The sequence below is a fragment of the Rana temporaria genome, chromosome 11 (genome assembly GCF_905171775.1).
Source record: "Rana temporaria chromosome 11, aRanTem1.1, whole genome shotgun sequence".
Taxonomy (NCBI): domain Eukaryota; kingdom Metazoa; phylum Chordata; class Amphibia; order Anura; family Ranidae; genus Rana; species Rana temporaria.
The window spans coordinates 116,431,702-116,454,978 of NC_053499.1; the positions used below are offsets into that span (position 1 = coordinate 116,431,702).

At 44.4% G+C, this 23,277-nt stretch overlaps 2 protein-coding genes across 2 annotated transcripts in view; one reads left to right on the forward strand and one right to left on the reverse strand.

The window, feature by feature from the left end:
• CFL1 (cofilin 1) lies at positions 1–13,905 on the reverse strand. Its single transcript, XM_040328901.1, has 4 exons — positions 13,736–13,905; positions 5,980–6,278; positions 1,068–1,144; positions 1–971 (listed from the first exon to the last, which is right to left on the reverse strand). Exons 1-4 carry the CDS (start codon positions 13,736–13,738, stop codon positions 853–855), a joined length of 498 nt encoding a protein of 165 aa, XP_040184835.1. The 5' UTR covers positions 13,739–13,905; the 3' UTR covers positions 1–852.
• MUS81 (MUS81 structure-specific endonuclease subunit) overlaps positions 13,402–23,277 on the forward strand; it is a 163,014-nt gene continuing 153,138 nt past the window's right edge. Inside the window, exon 1 of the mRNA XM_040328899.1 lies at positions 13,402–13,494. The gene's annotated coding sequence lies outside the window, so the exon portion shown is untranslated. The remainder of the gene's footprint in view (positions 13,495–23,277) is intronic.

A 23,277-nucleotide genomic window follows, 5' to 3' on the forward strand; every position in this document is an offset into this window, starting at 1 on the left:
TACTTTTGTTATTTTATTAATGCTTATCTGCCAATATGACTTCCATATTAGTAACGCAAAACAAAAGGAAGTTGAGACTGCAATGAACATGAAATTTTGATGGGAAGGACTGTAGAGGTGAAGAGAAAGGCTTCAGCCACCTGAATGTCTACAACTCGTCCATAAGACCCCAAAAACAGATAAGGGTCACAGCATCATTAAGGGAAATTGGCAAAATATACTAAATGTGGCCATCCATTTTAGAAATGAATTATGGAATGCTGGGTCAGGGGCAAACAGGTGTGCTATGATTACAAGTTAATAAAAAATTTATAGTCTTAAGTTACATTATTCAGAAAAAAAAATACTAATTTACCTTGCAGATGCCAGATAAAATAAGGAATGTTGAAAAAGTGGAATATTCAGGTGCACTCAATTTACACGACAGCACAATGAAGCCATCTCTACATGAAGGTAAAACTATAATGATCAGCCACAAACGGGCAGCAGTTTGATCCAAATCTTTTTGGTCATCTAGGTCAAAGCCAAATTGTCTTGTAGATACAGGAATGTGGAATAAACGCCAGGCTGCATTTGGCAAAATAACTCGACAAGCACAGAAAATAGGGACAGAAAGTGTGTCTAGAAAGAAAGCTACCTCTGTAAATCAAAATTAAATAACTTTCAAAAAATATACTGGATTCATGTATGCAGGTAAATGGCTTCTAGAAGGCTGCCTGTAGAATGAACGTTTTCTCCTCTTCAAGAAGGCTTTCAGGGACTGGGAACAGGAGACACTGTCGGGGGATTATGGTTACATGGAAGCCCCTTTATGAAGTGGCACAGACACTGGGAGAGGAGGCAATGAGGTCTTCACAAGGGCAATCCTTCCACAGAGATTACAGAGATGTTGCTACCGCCAAGTCTTTCAGCAAGGCAACTACGATCCTTTATTTCAGCAAGGCAGTTTACCTGATATTCATGTTTAATGCCTAGGAACAAAAAGTCAGATTATTAAACTTGATACATGGTGTTGCCAAGTAGTTATGCACAGTCACCATATCCAATAGTATATATATAGTTCTTACCTGTTAATTTCTTCTTGATTGCATCTTTAGAACTGGCATATATCATTTTGCTTTTCAATGGAGCAGAGTCAGGTGCCCTGTAAAAATAGGACCAACAGTTTGACTAAACAAAAACTTGTCACTTGAAAAATGCACACATTAATCTTTGACTCAACTCCATTCAGAGTCTGATATACGCTTCCCATGCCCAACAACTTGCAACATATGTAGAGTGGCAAAATTCTAATGCCACATTAACTGAACACAAAACCTGAGGCTGCATTTACACCCAAGCATATGGTTTTCAGGCTGAAAGTCACGATTGCTGCATTTTGCACAGGTCAAAAGGCAACGTAAAAAGCAGGACACTTTAGACACTTTAAACTCCTGGTGTTTGAGGGGAGCTGTCAACCATCTCCATAGAGAATCATTGATTTTTCTCCCCTCCAGCATTTGAGCTTCATGCTACAAAATGCAGCTTGAGAGATGGGGGGGGGACCCATTAACTGGTGCACAGACAGCAGTAAAACCCTAATCCATCTGTTAGAAACCATTTGTCACATTTACCATTACTGAATGCAAGAAAAATAAAATCCCAAATTTTGGGTTGCCCCCAGAAAAGGAACTCGGACAGTTCTGGGGCTTGCCAAGGTATAATCGCAATCTGCAGATTCCTTCACTTTTTTTCTATGAGAAGTGATGCAAAGCTTGAGTGCTTTTAAGCCTCCCTTATTCTAACCAAAAAATAAATTTACCCTAGGAGTTAAGAATTCTAGTTCCATTTGAAATTTTGCCCTCAAGATCAGCTTTTAGACCTGCAGCACGCCACCAATATGTGTACAAGCCAAGTGCAGTCGGCCCATAGCATGTGTGGGATTAATAGTACTTGTGCCCACTAAGCTCTGGAATCATGAAAGCTTAAATAGCCTAGTTAACCCTCAATTTGTTACATTTTGAGGACTGGATGTGGCATGTGTAAAGCAATAATGAGATTGCGACTTGTGGGTTTATAGAGCCACCTGTAAGTAAAATAATGGCAGGACATCACTTAAACTTAGAAAAAGGAAGGAGACCCATGGGACATTTACAAATTAGAACTCAAGAGGCAGGCTGACAAATGTTAAGCCTACAACATGGGGACCTACTGCCATTAAACAATGTACAGTGGAACCTCAGATTACGAGCATAATACGGAATGTGAGAATGCTTGCAATTCAAAGCAAGTTTCACCATAGAAGTCAATGCAAATGAAAATAATTTGTTCCGCATTGACATGCAATACCATTTGTGGCCAGAGGTGGGGGTGCCAGAGAGCCTCGGAAACACCAGACAGCTCTGCTGAACCGGGAAAGGCTCAGGAACAGAGTATTTGCGAACAGCTCTGGCGCAACCCGCTTTGGCTTGAATCCTGCGAGACTCAGTCAGGATTTTTTTAATTAGTGGCCATATTGCTTGGTAACATTACTCACAAATCCAAGGTTCCACTGTATGCACAGACTATACCAAGCTACAAGGAAAGGCAGATCCTTATATGCTTGAAAAGGCAAGAGAAAGGATAACCGACCGCCACCCCCCCGATTATACAGCACCAACAGGTGCTGCACTTTATTATACAGGATTTATATAGTGCCAACCAGTGGCGGTTAGTCCTTAGAGGGTGCTGGAGCGCCGCCCCCTCTGGATCTCGCCCGCCACGGAGTCTAATAACATACATTCATGCATTGCATTAATGTATGCTATAGTTGCCAGCTGCCACTGGTCTATTCAGAGATGGCCAGAAATTGAGCGCCGGCCACCTTAACGGCAGCTGGTTGGCTGTGCAGAAGTGCCTATCAGAGCCAGCTGCTCTGATAGGCTTTCCGAGTACAGCCCTCGGCTCCTGGATGTCTTAGCCTCGGAACGCACGGGGGGTGCGTCCCTTGGATAAGGCTGACAGCCGTCTCAGCCAATCAGGTTTACCGATTCTGGTTATCGGTAACCTGATTGACTGAAGCGTCACCAAGGCGGGAGAAGACATTGAGGGACGTGGGAGTAAGGCAAGTGCGTTCTCTGGCATGGCACAGTGACTGCGTTCTCTGGCATGGCACAGGAACTGCGTTCTCTTTTTTCGTTTGCACCCCCCCAAAAGTTTTGAGCACCAGCCGCCACTGGTGCCAACAGTTTGCACAGTGCTTAACACAAGGGCAGACAGCACAGTTACAAAACAGGAGGAATCAGAGGTCCCAGTTTTAGAACTGACAATCTAGATAAGGGCTTAAAGGAGTTCACTTTTAGAACAAAATTAATTTTGCAGGTAAAAAGTGCATTTGTTGCAGGAGCCTATAAACCATTACACCAGCAGATAGGTGATGCCATGCAGGTCTCCTGCAGGCCTGTATCAGCTTCCTTTTACACCAACAGGATGAATGAACTACAGCACTGTGGTAGCTCATTGAAAAACTACAAGCCAACAGCTGCCAGATATTGTAGTTTACCATTCAGAGCACTGTGAATGAGTGATGCGGCTGGAGTCACGCACAGCCAGTTGGGGGGGGGGGGGGGGGGGGGGGGGGGGGGATCTAAATCTGCCAGCTACTAGGGATTGGGAAGGTGCAGATGCATTCATAACATGTCAAACCCATATTTGGGGTGTACAATTTTATGAAAAGTGAACCTTTAACAGCACAGGAACCCTAAGGCAATTCCTTGGTTTCACCAATTGCATAACTGAAGTAATGCTTAATGTGGTAAATGAGCACAGTATAAAATACTAATGTCAAAAACCCACTATACATGACTTTGGGGGAAAACCCATTTCTATATTGTGTGCCCCCTTCGTGTTCTACAAGACTTGAGAGGTCAATAGTAATCACGCGTTTTGCTGAGAATCTGGTCATTCGATAGCAGAAGAAAGGGAAAATCTGATCGTTGGCAGTTTAGGTGATTGGAGCGTTAAAGGCTTGTGATCTTGTTTTAAAGATAGTAACTGTGCAAATTGCATATATCAGGGTTTAACAAATTTGCTTGGAATCTAGGAGCCAGCTAAAAAAGTTAGGAGCCAAAAAACACCCCGCCCTGCCAAGCTTGTGTGCAGAAGCAAATGCATACGTGAGCAGCGCCCGCATATGTAAACGGTATTCAAACCACACATGTGAGGCATTGCCATGATTGGTAGCGCAAGAGCAATAATTCTAGCCCTAGACCTCCAACTCAAAACATGCAACCTTTAGAATTTTTTAACGTCGCCTATGGAGATTTTAAAGGGTAAAAGTTTGTCGCCATTCTACGAGCGGACGCAATTTTGAAGCGTGACATGTTGGGTATCAATTTACTCGGCGTAACATCTTTCACAATATAAAAAAATAGGGCCAACTTTACTGATGTTTATTTTTTTTATTAAAAAAAAAAAAAAGTGAATTTTTTTCCCCCATACGGTGTAACAGAAAGTATTGCAACAACTGCTATTTTATTATCTAGGGTGTTAGAATAAAAAAAAAATATATAATGTTTGGGTGTTCTAATTAGAGGGAAGGAGATGGCAGTAAAAAAAAAAAAAAAAAAAACATTAGAACTGCCGTTTTATTCTACTTGTATTGTAACCTGTAATGCCAATGGCCACTCCTAGATTTTCTGCAGGCCTCAGCTTCCTTCTGTGAAGGCCGCAAAGCCACGACCTCAATTACCAGACAGTAATTGATGCGGCCTTCTGTCGGCTTAGCTTCCTTCTGTGAAGGCCGCAAAGCCGCGGCCTCAATTACCGGCAGGCGCAGGCATGCCGCGATCGTGCCGGCCGTAAATTGAGGCCGCGGCCTTGCAAAACTACTGCACAGAGCAGGCAAGAACAGAGGGAATATATAAACACTACATCTTATCACTAATGTGCTTGATCAGGATTCCCCCCCCCCCCCCCGACCCATTTTCTGCTATGAAGTAGGAAAGGGAAATGTCACCAATGGGAACGATTGTATCTGCACCTTCCCAATCCTTACTCTATGCAAAAGAAATTAAAGCGGTTGTAAACCTTAATTTTTCACTTTTACCTACAGGTAAGCCTATAACAAGGCTTACCTGTAGGTAAAAAGAATATCTCCTAAACCTGTACGGTTTAGGAGATATTCCCCTCGCAATGCGGGCGGCGCATGCGCAGGGGGGATCCACGGCGAAAGATCCGGCAGGCGCGGGACCTTGCCGATTTTAAATCTCCCGCGCGCACGCGCGGGAGTGACGTCATCGCCGCTCCAGCCAATCGCAGCGCTGGAGCGGCGATACCCGGAAGACACGCCGGAGCAAGATGACATCTCGCTCGGCGTGAACCAGGTTAGTGTTGTTCACCTCGTTTTGAGGCAAGTATTTCATAATCGGCTATTATGCGGTGCATACTAGCTGATTATGCATTTTGCCTTGCAGGTAAAAAAAAAAAAAAAAAATTATATATGCGGTTTACAACCGCTTTAAGTGGGCAGGTGGAAGTGCAAATCATGCTCACTGGGAAGCAGGTCATCTGTTGTCTTCTTGGGCCTACTCTGCCTACTACACCGGGGACCTGCCCAGAGGAACTATACTTCCAGGAAACATGCGACCAGCACAACTATATTAGAAGCAACAGAAACTTGTATGCCTGTACAAGTGCAGTACGAAAAGTACAGAACCATAAGAATACAGCATCTATAGTCATATTGTGGTACTCACATGTGTCAATGTTCTAAATGGCATTGTATAACCAATGCTAGACAAAGCCCACATAATGGCTTTACAATATTCTGCTTTGTAGAGAAAAACCAAAACTATCCTATGTTCTGATCAGCTCATCCAAATCTAATTTTTAATGCTTCAAAAATGAAAGCTAGAAGCAGATTGTTAGCCTTAGCAAATCTCCCTCTTTTACAAAGTACAAAAAGTTATGAAATGTGACTAAACCCGTTTTATGAGAACAAACTTTGCTACATGAACTCACCAGAATATAAAGATTAGCTCCTCTTTCTTGCTTTCCTTTGTCTCATAGCAGCAGTCATAGAGGGCGTATCGGCAGTCATCTGGTGGTAGCATTTCTACAAAGCACTTGTAAGGGTCAGCAGTCTCAGAAACATCTCCAACCAAGATCTCCTTGCCGTTTTCTGGGATGATTGTTTTCTTGTCATCACTTAAGCAAAATAGGACTGCCTTGATACGCTTACTTTTATCTTCTAAACATTTGTGCAGCTTCATAGCATTGAATATTGTAATGACAAGGTCGGATACCGTCACACCTGAGGCCTGAAAAAAAAAATAAAAAAAAAAAAAATATATGTTTACATAAAAGTATATGCAATACACCCAAGACCACACTTTATGCAATGTTGAGGTTTTAACTTTTAGAACATCCCAATTGTACTTAAAGTGTTTGTAAAAGCAGACTTTATCTTAATGCATCAAAATAAAAACCTGTGTGCAGCAGCTCATCCAGTACTTACCCAAGCCCCATCTTGATCCAGTGATGTTGCATGAGACACCCTCTAGATTGGTTGAGAAAGCAGCGAGGCACCATTGGCTCCCACTGTCAAACTGAATGAGGAGAGGGGCTGGACCTAGCTGCAGCTCCATGTCTGAATGGCCACATGGAGCTGTGGCTTGGCTGCTCCCATAGCAAGCTGCTTGCTGTGGGGGCACTCAGCAAAAGAGGGACCATGATTGCAGAAGGACCAGAGAAGAGGCTCTGGGCTGTTCTGTGCAAAACCACTCCCAACTTTATCACCTTAAACTCCGACCATTACAATTTCCTGTTCAGGGAAAAAAAAAAAAAAAATCCTGCAGGGAAATCTGCATCCAACTCATTACCATCCAAACACTGCTGCTGTATAGGTGCAGGCACCTGGAGTTTTCTACTTGTACTCGCCACAGCTTCCAATATCCACCAAAACCCAAACCTGTCTGAGAAAACCAAACCATTAGGAATGTACAGAAGGCAGGCCAAGGACAGACCAGCTTCAGCAGGATGTGCTGGGAGCTTTCAGTGTCAGAATGGCCCAAGATCCTGTAGCATTTGAAGGAACCTTACATGGAGTAACATAGCAAAGTAAAAGTACTGCATTTTGTTTGCTTTGACATCTTCAGTACATTTGAGGATTTATTGGAGTCGGTAAGTGGTCTGTAAGGGTTTACAACCACTTTCATACAGGTAAGCCTAGATTAAGGCTTACGTGTAGGTGCAAGAAAAGTCTCCTAAACCTACACGGTTTAGAAAATATTTGCAGAACAGAACTTAAAGCTCAGGTAAGCAAATTATAATGAGCTAGTATGCCATGACACATTTTTGGGACCATTGTCATTTTCACAGGAAACAATGCATTTAAAATGCATTGTTTACTGTGAAAATGACAATTGCAGTTTGGGAGTTAGCCACAAGGTGGCGCTGATGGGGTTATGTGTGACCTCATGTGTGTTTCCAACTGTAGGTGTGACATCATCGATTGTGATTCCCTATATAAGGGAACATGATCGATCACGGCGCCACAGTGAAGATTGGGGAAACCGTTTACACAGCTCTCCCTGTTCTTCAGCTCCGGGGACCGATCGCAGGACTCCAGTGGTGATCAGGTCCGTGGTCACGGAGCTTCGGACTGGGTCGTGTGCACGCACCCGCTGGACCCCATGGATGGGCTTAAAGGGCAACGTACAGGTACATTGATGTGCCCAGCCGTGCCATTTTGCCGACGTAAATCGGGGTGAAGGGGTCCTTAAGTGGTTAAACAGAGCAAAACCCACCTATTATCAGGCAAGGAAGCTGCCATGTTGGCCCATCATGGTGCTGCACACCTTCCTGGTCCACATTGGAAGAGGAATGGTCTTGAGCCCCACACAAGACACTAATAGCCGACGAGCAAAAAGTCTGCTCATTACATCGATCGGCTTGATGCCCGAGTAACAAAACACATTTTGTATTCTAGATGTAGGCTAGTGTGATATTTGACACAATTGATAAATAAATGCTTTAATATACAATTCAATGAATGTAGTGGCAATTCTGAATGAATTCCGAATGTATTCAGATATTTGTTCCAATTTTCCTCTTCATACGCTTCATCCTTGAATAGTTATTTAAATAGGTGCTGCCAATAACAGAGGACTTAAATAAGGATCGATTGTGAAGAGTGGGATATTTTTCTTTGGGCAGATAAAACTTAGTATAATTTTGCTTCAGCCACATGTGTTTGCAAAGCATAAACACGTTACAAAGTGCCAAAAAAATAAAAAAATAAAGTAGTTTATGATTGTGTTGGGATATCCCTGCCATAGCAGAAGTGCAAACAGTGTCAGAAGGGCATCAAGCTGGGAGGCATGTCAAAACACTCTTCCTAAATGTAGAAGTACAAGGATGAAAGCATTGCAGACATTTACAATGTGCAGAGTACAGCGGAACCTTGCATTATGAGCAACGCGGCTAACAAGCATTTTGAAAGATGAGCAACTTTTTTAAAATTCCAAGTCTGGTTGCAAGTGTCTTGCAAAACTAGCAGAACTCAAGCCAATGGGGTGTGTAGTATCGCATTGACCTGAGGTGCAAGGCACTGAGCCGATCGGAAATACTGTTCCCGGGTGATTGAGCCTTTGAGGTCAGCCGAGCTTTCCTCAGGACTTTCCAATGCTCTCCACCACCCACCACCTCTGGTCGCATGCAGTATTGCATGCCATTGAAGTCAATGCAGAAAGAATATTTTCATTTACATTGAAATATGGGAAAACTTGCTATTGATAGGCGAGTGCTTTGGATTACAAGCATTCTCCTGGAACGGATTATGCTCGTAATCCAAGGTTCCACTGTAATGACTGTTACTCCCTATGCATCCGCTTTGCATGTCAAGCAGCATAGGTCATCTTGAGCCAGCTCCCAACCTGTCTTGCAAACCACCAATTGCCGTTACACATGACTAAGATTACTACCCATAGAGGCATTGGATTGCCCCCAGAACCCAAATCCCCAGAGCAACTTCCTGCCTCCTTTGACATTTCCCCTTATCCAGCCCATGCCAAAAGGCAGGCAAGTGAAGCCCCCAAAGCAAAACAATCACTTGAAGGCAGAGAAAAAAGAAAAGAAAAAGTGAAGTAAATTAATGAAGTGCTTTGTGTAGCACTGGTCATGGAAAATGAGGAATTCTCTAGATGTACACTGGCACTGTAGGGTTTAGCCTCCCTACTAAGCTTGAGGATGGAGAGGGACCAAACACTAAAGGGGTTGTAAACCCTGCTGTTTTTTCACCTTAATGCATTCTCTTAGGAGGAGATCTAGTGTGCAGGGAATGCCTAAAATCTGACTTATCTTAGGCAGACTTCTGGGAAAATTGGTGAGCCAATCACATGCAGGAAATTATGTTTCTGGGGCGTGGTCAGTACACTCCATTTTGTAATGTATACTCAGAATTACATTGACTGCAGAATGAAGAGAACATTAACATTCTATTATATGCACTAAATTTTCCTTTGATGAAGGCGGAGTTACCTTTTAACTCCCGCATGAAGGAAAAGACTAGGACTGCCAGTCACCTGCGGGAACTTGTGCACAAGGCCATACATGATACAATTTATGAGAATTTTTTACCAAAACCATATAATGGAGGTCAAACCTAAACTTTCAATGTGTATGCAATCAGGTAGGCCATTGCACTACATAGTTGAAGGTTAAATCTAAAGGAAATTGAGCAATAAAACTGTATCATGTATGGCCAGCTTAAGAGCAGGCATTGACTTCACCTACTCTATGAAGCCACAGACTCCTGTTCTCCCTCAGGCCGTAACCCTAGCAGGCTCCCCTCATCACTAGGGGAAGCCCCTGAGGGCCCATGACAGTACTCTGATCCTGCCCTTGTGCAGGACATGAAATCCCGCACAGGAAGATCTTGTGAAAAAGTGGTGTAGGGTAAACATCAAATGTTGTACAATTCCCAATAACTTCACTGGGCTTCCTTACAGCTGATCTCTAGCCAAAATAGGTTACATGTGCACTGTAAAAATAAATCCACACTAGGTGTCCCATGCATCCAGTCAACAGTGCAATCAGCGCTAGATGAATGCAAGGCACTCCTGATTGCAGGAGCAGACTCAATCTTCCCTCTTGCAATCACAGTGCACCATGCAATCATTGAAATGAGAGGTTTGCCAAAGGAATTGAGTGCTAGCAACCCCCGAGGTGACTATTCCAACCATAACCAACTCGGCACCAGATGCAATATATGCCAGGAAAGTTGTACATAATTGCATTCTAGTCATAGGATACTTCATTACAGAGCACAGCTTTAACACCATTACACCACATGAATGGGCCCCAAAACCATCAAACTCAAATGTCTCCATCTTGCAATATGGCAACCTATGAGCATTCCTCACAGCATTGGGTTTACAAATCACAACCAGAAATCTCATGTTCTACTTGTGCAATTGACAAGCTGCTGCTCAGATGCTTGGGCTATAAAAGTAAGTTTTAGCTATTCCCTGCAATAAGTTTGTTTTTGGCAAGATGCACAACACAGCTGTCCAAGGGCCCATTGCAAAGCCCAAATCCAGCAGTGTCCCTCCTGTGCTCCAAGGGTTAAATTCTTAATTCTGGGGGGGGGGGGGGGGTGAGCCATACGCCTGAACACTTTATTCCGGTGCTCTCCCCAGCTCTGGGTAGCGTGTGGTAGTTTGCCATCTCCAAATACAAGAGCTGCTGATCCTACTGTGCAACCACAAGCAGTCCAGTCTTAGAAAAGAGGCTAGGGAGGAAGTGTGTTGGATTGAGAAATAAGGCACGCATTACACTCCATTCCTCATACCCTATAGGCAAAGGGCAATGGACCCCCAATGCAAGAGAAATTCCTAGAGTTAGGCTTTAAGGCAGCCTATTTAAATGCCCTACCAAATACACCAGTAATCTTCAAATAAATGGACCCTCAATGGATTCAGACAATGTAGCTTTACAAAACAGACCATAGATTTTCCCTGAAGGTTACAAATGAAGACAGGTCCTCATGTAGAAATAGGGGAGGATAAGGTTAAACAGCCATTTCCTCATAACAGAAAAGCTGCTAAAACTGAAAGATTTATTCAATTCGGACTCGTGTTTTAATCACCTAGAGGGGGGGGGGGGGGGGGTCACCCCCACCTAACAAAGGGAGACAGTCACCAACACTACTGCATTCCAAGCCATCCTAGAATGAAAGCTACACTGAAAATGTTTGTAATAAAGGTGAGGGGGATGATTGTCTCAGCAGAAGAGGTATCCAAGTAACCCAAGTCAATAAGCAGCTTACCAACCTGTACTTTGAAGCCTTGAGTGTAAACATGAAACGTAAGGGCTGCCCATCATGTAGTCCACCCCTCCCAAAAACTTCACACTGAAAGCGATGACACAATGTCACAACATGCCAACCTCACATCTCCACTTTGTGCAGTGCTGGTGAGGTCGGCAGGCCCCACTCTGGGAAAAGCTCAGGGTCTCATCCAAGAGCTGCATTCTTGCAATATTTTCTCTCCCCAGAACCCAGTGACAACATCCTCACCTAGGTGAGATTGTTAAACAGAAACATGCCTTGTACCCCCATCTTCTCTTCAAAATGTTTAACTTTTACAGCTTTTGTAATGCCATGGCCGCTTCTACCACAAACTAGGGAAGTTTCTTTAAAGCCTAACTCCAGCAAAAAGTATAGGTACTCCCTTGAAAATTGAGCTGTACCAGTACTGCAAGTGTTAACTGCATCTTTCTATTTAGGGGATGGTAAAAGCAGTTTTAGGTACAGGATCCTTCACTGTCCATTGGCATCCCCACAACCAATGCAGGGCCATGTTGTCAGGGGCACACTTTTTTGGTACATGAGTTATGCATGATCTAGTTCTGCAATAAAGAATCTGTCATGCAGAAAATGCATGCATGCGCTTTTCGGCCTCCATTGGATATGCAAGGTTCCACTGGCCTGTTAAAGACCAATTCTCGGAAAAGTCCTCCCCTTACTGCAAGGTTTAAAGCGGGGGTTCACCCGCACATAAAATGTTCCCCTTAGATTCCTGCTCGTTTTGTCTAGGGGAATCGGCTAGTTGTTTTAAAATATGATCCGTACTTACCGTTTACGAGATGCATCTTCACCGCTTCCGGGTATGGGCTGCGGGACTGGGCGTTCCTATTTTGATTGACAGTCTTCCGACGGTTGCATCCATCGCGTCACGATTTTCCGAAAGAAGCCGAACGTCGGTGCGCAGTATAGAGCCGCACCGACTTTCGGCTACTAGTGACGCGATGGATGCGACCGTCGGAAGCCTCTCTGAAGACTGTCAATCAAGAAGGAACGCCCGCTCCCGAAGACCCATACCCGGAAGCGACGGAGAAGATGCATCTCGAAAACGGTAAGTACGGATCATATTTTAAAACTAGCCGATTCCCCTAGACAAAACGAGCATGAATCTAAGGGGATTGTTTGAAAAAACATTTAAATGGGTGAACTCCCGCTTTAACTAGTGTGTGTTACAGGTAAAGCGGCTCCACTTGTCTGATCCTCTGCCTGCAGACTGGTTCATGCTTGCTCAGGGCCTGGACAAGTAGGGACCAGTCTGCAGGCAGAGGATCAGGCAAGTGGAACCGCTTTACCTGTAACAGACACACTAGTTAAACCTTGCAGTACAAGAGAGGACTTGCTTTTCCAAGAATTGATCACCTGGCATATCCATTGGAGGCCCAAGAGCGCACACACTTTCTGCATGGTAGGTTCTGTATGACAGGCCTAGAAGATCATGCATAAGAACTCATGTACCAAAATGAACGTCCTGCAGTTGCACACATGTTCATATGACCTAAGCTGTGTATGAGCCCAGTACTAAAGTGCTGCATTTAGATATGTAGCAGCAGCTTGTTTCTGCCTGGGTGAAAAGGATATTTGACTGCCCTGAAATAGAGAGCTGTCATACTTAAAAAATGATGAGGTCCTCACACAATCTAGCTATAAACACCTTGTCACTGTCTGGTGGGTTATTGGCTATGCCCTGCTGTACACTGCCATGCCTCTGGATGGCACACCTTTAGAAAACACAAGAGGAGTGGTCCAGATTGACGGAAGAACCCCAGGCCGATACTGTGCAGTAACTCATCGCACCAGTGGGCGGCAACAAGCACGACTCGCCAAAGCGGGCCAGGCAGTGTCACGCGCACACATCCCCGACCGCGCGCAGGATAACCCGAGCCCCTCCCACTGCTCTTATTCAAAGTCTCTATAGAAATAAAGGTAGCCATGTAAATCAATAAGCACCATTAGAAAATCAGTATGAGGCCAATTATAGCGACAGCGCCCTCAGAAAAACCACAAAGCCCCTCCCCATAGACAGCGCTTTAGTGGCAACCAGGCCACGCCCAGTAGCCGGCGCGTACGGTTCCCGCCCTTCCATCTCCCGGGCGCCCCGCAATCAGCACCACGTGACCAGGCGCGCCCAGCCCGTATTCGGTACTGACAGAAAGCCGGTTATAGGCTCAGAGGTAAGAAATCCTCCGCCATGTCCCCCCCCCCCCAATACACCCGCTCCATGGTTACAGCCGGCCTTCTCCCCAAAAGTCCACACACAGCATACAGGGGCCGGGACAGGCCCGGTGTTCAGTATTCGCGCCTCACCAATCCCTCACTGACGGTGGGGGGCGCAGAAAATGGCGGCACGAGGGAGCAGGGCGTAGACCCGCCGCATTATAGCGGCCAGCCCCGGGCTTAGTCCAGGCTACTCACCATCTTTCACTCGGGGTAGAGGTGGCTGGATGAAGCGTAGAGGGAATAGGAGATGAGAAGAAAAGACAGCTGATGTTCCCACTGAGAAAGGCCGTGCAGCTGCCTGACAGACGCACACCAAAATGAAGCCTCCTGCTCTCCTCTTTCCGCTTTCTTTAAGCGCCGCACAATGAGAAGGGAGGGGCCTACTTCCGGTCTGCCCTCGCACAGCCTGCCGGGAGTTGTAGTTGGATGGGAGAGCTCGGGGCGGGGGCTATACCTGACGTCATTCCCTGCTGTGAGCGTGGTCAGCGGACGTGACACCCGGACAGCTCCGTGTATGGTGGCAGAGTACAAGAGGTAGTGGGAGGGGAGTGTAGGTCTGTGCTGATAGGTGCTAGATGAGCTCTCACTGTGTTGGCCACAGTAACCAATCAGATGGGAGACAGAAGGTGCTAATGCCTTTGTGCAGAGTGAGCTCATACCTAAAACAATATAGTGTGCTGTGCTGGAGGGCTTGTGGGGACCCTACAATAATGACAGCTGAAGAAAGATTCTTTTCAGGGATACAGAAACCTATAGCAGTGGTGGGCAACTTTCCTAATATGGGGGCCTCAGTCCAGAGACCCTGACATTACCACATGGCCACATTAGTGATTATTCATGATCAGACTCAGCAAACACATAACAGGATGTAGTAAAAGACAATGGGCAAGATACAGGAGATGGTTTAGAGACTGCAGACATGATACAGAATATGGTCAGAAACTGCAGACATGATACAAGAGATGGTCAGAGACCGAGGACATGATACAAGAGATGGTCAGAGACTGCAAACATAATACAGGAGATGGTCAGAGACCGAGGACATGATACAAGAGATGGTCAGAGACTGCAAACATAATACAGGAGATGGTCAGAGACCGAGGACATGATACAAGAGATGGTCAGAGACTGCAAACGTAATACAGGAGATGGTCAGAGACTGAGGACATCCTACAAGAGATGGTCAGCAGCTGCATACATAATACAAGAGATGGTCAGAGTCTGCAGACATGATACAGGAGATGGTCAAATACTGCAGACATGATACAAGAGATGGTCAGAGACTGCAGACTTGATACAAAAGATGGTTAGAGACTGCAGACATAGTAGAGAAGATGGTCAAAGACTGCAGACATGATACAGGCTCTGGTCAGAGACTCAGGACATGATACAAGAGATGATCAGAGACTACTTACATGATACAAGAGATGGTCAGAGACTGCATACATGATACAAAAGATGGTCAGACACTGCAGACATAGTAGATAAGATCGTCAAAGACTGCAGACATGAAACACGAGATGGTCAGAGACTGAAGACATGATACAGGAGATTGTCAGAGACTGCAGAGATAGTAGAAAAGATAGTCAGGGACTGCGGACATACAAAAGATGGTCAGAGACTGAGGACAGGATACAAGAGATGGTCAGAGACTGCGGACATGATACAAGAGATGGTCAGAGACTGAGGACATGATTTAAGAGATGGTCAGAGACTGAGGACATGATTTAAGAGATGGTCAGAGACGGAGGACATGATTTAAGAGATGGTCAGAGACGGAGGACATGATGCAAGAGATGGTCAGAGACGGAGGACATGATGCAAGAGATGGTCAGAGACGGAGGACATGATGCAAGAGATGGTCAGAGACGGAGGACATGATGCAAGAGATGGTCAGAGACTGCGGACATGGTCAGAGACTGAGGACATGATACAAAAGATGGTCAGAGACGGCGGACATGATACAAGAGATGGTCAGAGACTGCGGACATGATGCAAGAGATGGTCAGAGACTGAGGACATGATACAAGAGATGGTCAGAGACTGTGAGCATGCTGTAGTAGGTGTTGGAGAGTGGTGGACATGACTCAGGAGAAGGTCATACACTGGAGACAAATTAAATGACACTACCAGAAATCACTGCTATAACAGGGCAATAGGGAAACACAGATCAGTGTCTGAAGGGCCACACAAAAGGTGTCCAACAGCCAGAGGTTGGGCACCAGGGCCATACATACTAGTTATGTGTAATGGTGTGTATTCTATTACCTGCAGGGGGCTGCTTCTGCTAAAAAGCCTCCCTGGCACACCTTACAGGAATAGAAAGTTGGAGATCTGCTATAAATCACATTGTGTGAATAGGCAGAGGGGATTCTGTCATGCAAATTATCCACTTCCATTGACAGAACACAATGCAGTGTGGAACAGTAATTGTAGGAATTCGGTGAATGGCAGAGAGGATAGAAGGAGGCGGGCAAGTGGCTCAACTTTTCTCAGTAGCAGTAGCTGCTATCAACTTTTACAGCACCGAAAGACAGCTGCTTAACCACTTCAGCCCCAGAGGATTTGGCTGCCCAATGACCGGGCCATTTTTTGTGATTCAGCACTGCATCGCTTTAACTGACAATTGCGCAAGTCGTGTGACGTGGCTCACAAACAAAATTGACGTCCTTTTTTTTCCACACAAATGGAGCTTTCTTTTGGTGCTATTTGATCACCTCTGTAGTTTTTATTTTTTAAAAGCAATATTTTTTACTTTTTGCTATAATAAATATCCCCCAAAAAATATATATATAAAAAAAACAAATTTATTTCTCAGTTTAGGCCAATATGTATTCTTCTACATATTTTTGGTAAAAATATTGCAATAAGTGTATATTGATTGGTTTGCGCAAAAGTTATAGCGTCTACAAAATAGGGGATTGTTTTATGGCATTTTTATATATTTTTTTTCTTATTTTTTTTATCATGACTGGGACATTATGGAGGACACTTTGGACACTTTTGACGCTATTTTGGGACCATTGTCATTTATACAGCTATAAAAATGCACTGATTACTGTGTAAATGACACTGGCAGTGAAGGGGTTAACCACTAGGGAACGAGGAAGGGAATAAGAGCCCTTTCACACTGGTGCGTTTTTGCGGTAAAAATATCGCTATTAAAACGCTCATAAAACGCTCCAAAAATGCCCCTCCATTGAAATGAATTGAAAACGCTGTAAAAACGTGGTAAAATTGCGGTAAAATAGCAGTGTTTTACCGCTATTCTAACGCTCCGCTATAGGCGTTTCCAGTGTGAACGGGCTTTTAGTGTGTCCTAGGGAGTGATTCTAACTGCGTGGGGGCTGGGCTACCAGTGACACAACATTGATCACTGCTCCCGATGACAGGGAGCAGTAGATCAATGTCCTGTCTCTAGGCAGAACAGGGAAAGTCTATGGGCACAGAGCTTGTGGCAGGGGCTTGTGTGTGCCGCCTGCAAATTGAAAGCAGCTTTGCGCAGCCATGCCATTCTGCCGTCGTATATGTGCAGGAGGCGGTCGGCAAGCAGCTAAGACAGTATCTGGTGGCTCTGAGGTAGTACAGCAGGGAAGATTTTTTTTAGCAGAAACAGCCCCCCTATAGGTATCAGGATACACACGCACTGCGCATGCGCGAGCTGCACACCGTGATTGGCTGGGCAATCATCTGGGACCTGTGATAGGTCCCAGATGATTCCTGAGAGGGAGGGGGGAGAGGTGAACTTCCTTCTGGCGCCGCGTTCCCCCCAGGAGGAAGTGGGAGATGGAACCCTCTAAAAAGTGGAGAGGGATTAGGACACCTGTCACCTGCCATCTGTGCCCCCGTTGGGGAGATTTTACTCCCTCTATTTGTCCTGCTTACCGTTATCACCAAGAGTGCACCATTGTAAAAGTTAGTAAGAGGTCCACTTTAAGAAGACAGCAGTTCTCTTTTCTGCTTGTTCATTCATTTACTATGACAATATAACAATATGGAACTTGATGGCTCAGTTTTGCTTACGTTGTGATCATGTTGTAAGAATAGAACAGGTTTTTTTCTCTATAGTTAGTCTTCTAGAAGTGGAAGGATACCTGCAAGTCTTGTGCATATTTTTTCAAGCTGTTCATGCGCTTACACTTTATGCATGAAATTCTTTGTGTATTTCCTAATATGGTCTGAGCAGAGTTCTCCTTCTAATCTGACCTTTCATTATTTCGTAACTGTTTGCAATATAGGAAGTAAAGCAAAGCAGCCTGTATACAAATATCAAAGAGTAATCAGCTTTCTACAACTTGACGGCATGTGCCACTGAACACTGTTCAGTTCTGTTAGCAGAACAGCAAGATATGGATTATTATTACTAGATCACTCGCTGAATATGTGACACTCTAATGTGAAAATGATACACTAGTTCACACTGTTAGGTGAACCCTTTTTATTTTAGTTATCTAGTGCAAAAATGTGACGATTGCATTAATTGGAGGTATTTGGTTACTGTTAACAAGTGACATTACTAGTGTTCAGTATGGCCATTCCCTGGTCTGATTATCTTAGTCTGCTGAGTCTATGTAGCCAATAGAGATGGGCCTCAGGCGTGTTCGGGTTCCTATTCCCAACCCACCTGCCCAATCCTGACAGAAAGCCGACACTGCACACCGCTAACCACAGGCAGTGAGACATTTCCCGGACTGTGCCGCTGCAGACTGGAAAATGTCTCACTGCCTGTGGTTAGCGGTGTGCAGTGTCGGCTTCCTGGCAAGGTTTCAGGCTGATGGGTTGAGACTAGGAACCCGAACATGCCCAAGCCCATCTCTAGTAGCCAACTGCTATCATGAGAAAGGTATGTACAATGCTGGCTAAGCTTTACTGTGCGGGACATCACTTCTAGAAGTAGCATGCAGCGAAAGAGCTGTGATGTGTGATTGAAAGAGTTGTCATACAGCAGTAAAATAAGTATTGAACACGGCACCAAATTTTCACCACATGTCGATAACAACCCATGTAATCCATACATACAAAGAAACCAAAACAAATACATTCAGAAATTAAGTTAGGTGTAATAAAATGGAATGACACATGAAGAAAGGGAGGTGCAAAGAGGCATGGAAATCCAAGACACCAGCTGAAATCTATCAGTAATTAGAAAAGCAATCCCGCCCCCTGTCAGTGCATATAAATATCAGCTTGTTCAGTCTCAACTGATGGTCTATAAAAAGGAGTCTCATTACCAAGGTGTCATACAAGAAACATCTCATGATGGGTAAAACCAAAGAGCTCTTTCAAGACCTTATTGTTGCAAAACATACTGATGGCATTGGATACCAAAGGATTTCTAAACTTCTTAATGTTCCAGTGAGCACTGTTGGGGCCATAATCCAGAAGTGGAAAGAACATATATTCACCATAAACCGGCCACAACCAGTTGCTCCTTTGTAAGATTTCTGACAGAGGAGTGAAAAGAATTATCAGAAGAGTTGCCCAAGAGCCAATGACCACTTGTGGAGAGCTTCAGAAAGACCTGCAATTAGCAGGTACATTTGTTTCAAAGAAAACAATAAGTAATGCACTGAACCACTATGGTCTGTATGTATGCTCACCACTCAAGACTCCATTGCTGAAAAAAAGCATGTTGAAACTTGTTTAAAGTTTGCTGCACAACATTTACACAAGCCTGTGAAATACTGGGAATATAGTCTGGTCAGATGGGACCAAAATGTAACTCTCTGGATGCCATAATGCACACCAAGTTTGGAGGTCAAATGGCACTGCACATCACCCCAAAACACCCCCATACCAACAGTAAAGTTTGGAGGTAGGAACATGATGGCGTGAGGCTGTTTTTCAGCATATGGTACTGGCAAACTTCATATCATTGAAGGAAGGATGAATGGAAAAATGTACTTGATAAAATTCTAGATAAAAGGCCAAGGAAACTCTCAGTTGGTTTCAAAGAAAGAAAATAAAGCTGTTAGGCTGCATTCACACCTGAGCGTTTTGTCGCCTGAAGCGCAACGCCCCAAAACGCTAGAGGGGAAAAAAGACATTATTCTCTATGGAGATGGTTCACTTCTCCACTACAAAACGCCTGACGCCGAACGCCTGAAGCCCAAACAAGTTCTGGACCCTTTTTTGTCGCTCGAATTTGGGCGTTTGGGCGTTTTACATTGGTGACCCCAGACCTGTAAAAAATCGCGGTAAAAAACGCAGCGTTTTGTCGCGGAAAATCGCGGTAAAAAACACAGCATTTTGTCGCGGCAAATCCCGGTAATAAAAACGCCGCAAAACACTACGTTAAGGTGTGAATGCAGCCTTAGGATTGCCCAGCCAATCACCTGACTTGAATTCAAACTCCAATAGAAAATTGGAGAATCTATAGAAAATCTATGGAGTTCAGAGTTCATAGAAGAGGCCCACGGAACCTTCAAGATTTGAAGACTGTTGGTCTGTATGTGACTAGTTTCTCCATACAGGTGGCGTTTTGAAGATGTCATTACCAACAAAGGATTTTGTACGAAGTATTAAATACATTTCAGTTAGCATGTTCAATACTTTTTCCCTGTGTCATTCCATTTTATTACTCATTACTATACTTTGTATGTATGGATTGCATGGGCTGTTACCGACATGTGGGTTAGGGAGCTTTTCTCCTCAGAGGTTTGGCCATTTTTGTACCTTGGTTCACTTTTTCGTTCATTGAGTGTGAGGTCCGACAAAGCACCGCTCCAAAGTGCAACTTAGAAAAGGTTTGCTATCAGAGTTTAATTGTGCATTTGAATTAAAATATATGAAAGTTAAAAAGGAGAAGCACATACTAAGCAATAATGTGCACTTATTTTACAACAAGCATTTCCACTACCTAAAATATTTATTGAAGGCACATAATCGTTAAAACAAGCTATACAAGTATAAGGCTCCTTTCACAATAGGCGGACTCTGTCGCTACGGAGTCCGCCTGCTCCCGCCAGCTCAGCGGGAGATCTATCCGCAGATCTTCGCTGAGCCGACGGATGACAAGCTCCTCTCTGCTCAATGAGTGGGGAGGGGCTTGTCGGGCGCCGCTGTCTCCTATGGAGCGATCTGATGAAAACGGACAGCATGTCCGTATTCATCAGATCTTACCCGATCCGATCTGCATGGACGGATGGGGACGTATTCCCATATGTCTGTTTTTAGCGGATCGGATCGGGTCGGATGTCAGTGGACATGTCTCTGCTGACATCCGACGCTCCATAGAGATGCATGGAGCGGCCATTCAGGTCCGACGTCAAAACTGATAGGCGGACCTAAACGGTCTGTCTGTGTGAAAGGGGTCTTATACGTAAAGCAGTAGTAAACCCGTTTTTTTTTTCTTTACACCTGTAAGGGAAAACGCATAATGAGATAGTATGCACCACATACTAGCTCATTATGAAATACTTTCCTTAGAATGAGGCGTCGGTGTCCCTCCCGGTTCACACCGAGGCAGCTGACATTTCGCCTCAACGTGTCTTCCTCGGTATCGCGGCTCCAGCGCTGTGAGTGGCTGGAGCCGCAATGTCGTCACTCCCGCGCATGTGCGCCGGAGATTTCTTTCCAGGAAGGTCCGACGTCTGCCGGGCCTTAAGCCGAGGATCCCCTGTGTGCATGCGCCGCTGCATTCAGTGGCTCATTGCGAGGGGAATATCTCCTAAACCGTAAAGGTTTAGGAGATCTTTTTTTACCTACAGGTAAGCCTTATTATAGGCTTACCTGTAGGTAAAAGTAAATAAAATAACTTTACTACCACTTTAATATTACAGAAATACAAATTAGCCACAATATGAAGAATTTGACCCTTCCAGACTAATGACACCACAAAGCAACTTGTTCACTCCTAGATTATTTCCAGTCTTGACTATTGCAACTCTCTCCTTAATGGCCTACCCTTAAGCAGGCTATCCCCCCTTCAGTCCATTATGAATTCTGCTGCTAGACTAATACACCCCACTAACCGATCCGTGACTGCTGCTCTTCTCTGCCAATCCCTTCACTGCCTTCCCCTACCCCACCGTGTAAAATTCAAAATGCTAACATAACATGCAAGGCCATCCACAACATCGCCCCCATCTACATCACCAACCTCATGTGCAGATATCGCCCAAATCGTCCCCTCCACTCCTCCCAGGACCCCCTGCTCTCTAGCTCCCTTGTTACCTCCTCCCATGCTCGCCTTCAGGACTTCTCCAGAGCCTCTCCCATCCTCTGGAACCCCCTGACCTGGTATGTCCGATTAGCCCCTAACCTCTCTACCTTTAGGAGATCCCTGAAAACAAATTTATTCAGGGAAGCCTATCCCTCACACACCTAACAACTGTCTCCGAGCCACCCCCATCAAATAATTCTCTGCAGCTATTACCTTTTGTACCACCACCCCCTTCCTTTAGAATGTAAGCTCTATGAGCCGGGCCCTCCTGCACCTTCTGTATTGAACTGTACTGTAATTGTGCTGTGCTCCCTATACATTGTAAAGTGCTGCGTAAACTGTTGGCGCTATATAAATCGTGTATAAAAATAATAATAAGAGTGCATACTACATTTATTGCATAAAAAGGGGGGGAAATGGGGGTGGGACTTTGTATGAGGCATATGATAGAACTACCACAGGCCTCCTTCTCATTTAAAGTCCCAACTTTCCCCCCTTTTTTACTACATTTATTGCAAAGAAAAAAGTCACACCATCCTGGGATTTTTTAATAACTGGGGCCATGTATAAGGCCCCATGCACACGAGAAGCAAATGCAAACACATGTAAACTCAAGTTTTCAAAGGCAAAAACCGGCGTTTAAAATGCCAGTTTTTGCCACGAATTTTGCCGCGTTTTACCGCGTTTGCGGCTATCAGCTTTTACAACAAAGACATTGTAGACCCTCCCAAAGCTTTGAAACGCAAAAACTTTTGCGTCTGAACCCAAAATTTTGCTTCTGAAAAAACGAGCCTAAACCCAACTGCTTTAACACGCAAAAAAAACGTGAATGTGTGCATGGACACATAGGATAACATTAAAATGCCCAAATGCCTCTGAACTCGAGTTTACCAGCGTGGGTATGGAGTTGGGTGTATGGGATTGTATTGTGTTTTTTATTTTGTTTGTTTATTTTTTGTGGTTCAACTGGATGGACTTGTGTCTTTTTTCAATCTGACTAACTATGTAACTATGTAACTATGTCTCGTGTGCATGGGGCCTTACAGTTTTGGCTGAGAACAGGAAATGTCCACACATGGAAAATAATCGTTTTACACAGAAGGCAACGCAAGCGTATAATAAGGCTCTATTTCATTATGTAGTCATAACATGAAAAAAGAATCATTCACTAGCAGGAAGTTTGAGGTTTCTTCCTCCTTTCTCTTTACAGTAAATGATCATTTCAAGGTGCGCCACAAGTGTGCCCTACAAAGCAATTAGACCATTTTTGTTCAGTAGGATTTGGCATGTTGATCTGTATGACACCAGGATTTATTAGCTGCTTCTGACTAATGTTTCATAAACTCGTGGTGACAAAGCAGGAAAGGATTGGCTTGTATAGCAGCTTCTATGCTGACCCACTTCTGTTCTATTAACATAGAAATCATGCCAGGGATATAATGATCAAGTGCTTTGTATGGTAAAGAATATTTGATGTTGTTATAGTGTCAGAATGTCTTCTGAAGCTTTGTTTCCAAGTATCTATGTAGCATGAACTAACATTTAATATATGATTTTGTGCAGTAGCACTTGT

Bases quoted from the DNA above. Each gene is read 5' to 3' on its own strand.
- CFL1 (XM_040328901.1), bottom strand. The intron at 1,145-5,979 runs GTGAGTTCATGT...CTATTTTTACAG, and splicing joins GAGCTAATCTTTATATTCTG to GGCACCTGACTCTGCTCCAT. The intron at 972-1,067 runs GTAAGAACTATA...TTTTGTTCCTAG, and splicing joins AATCAAGAAGAAATTAACAG to GCATTAAACATGAATATCAG.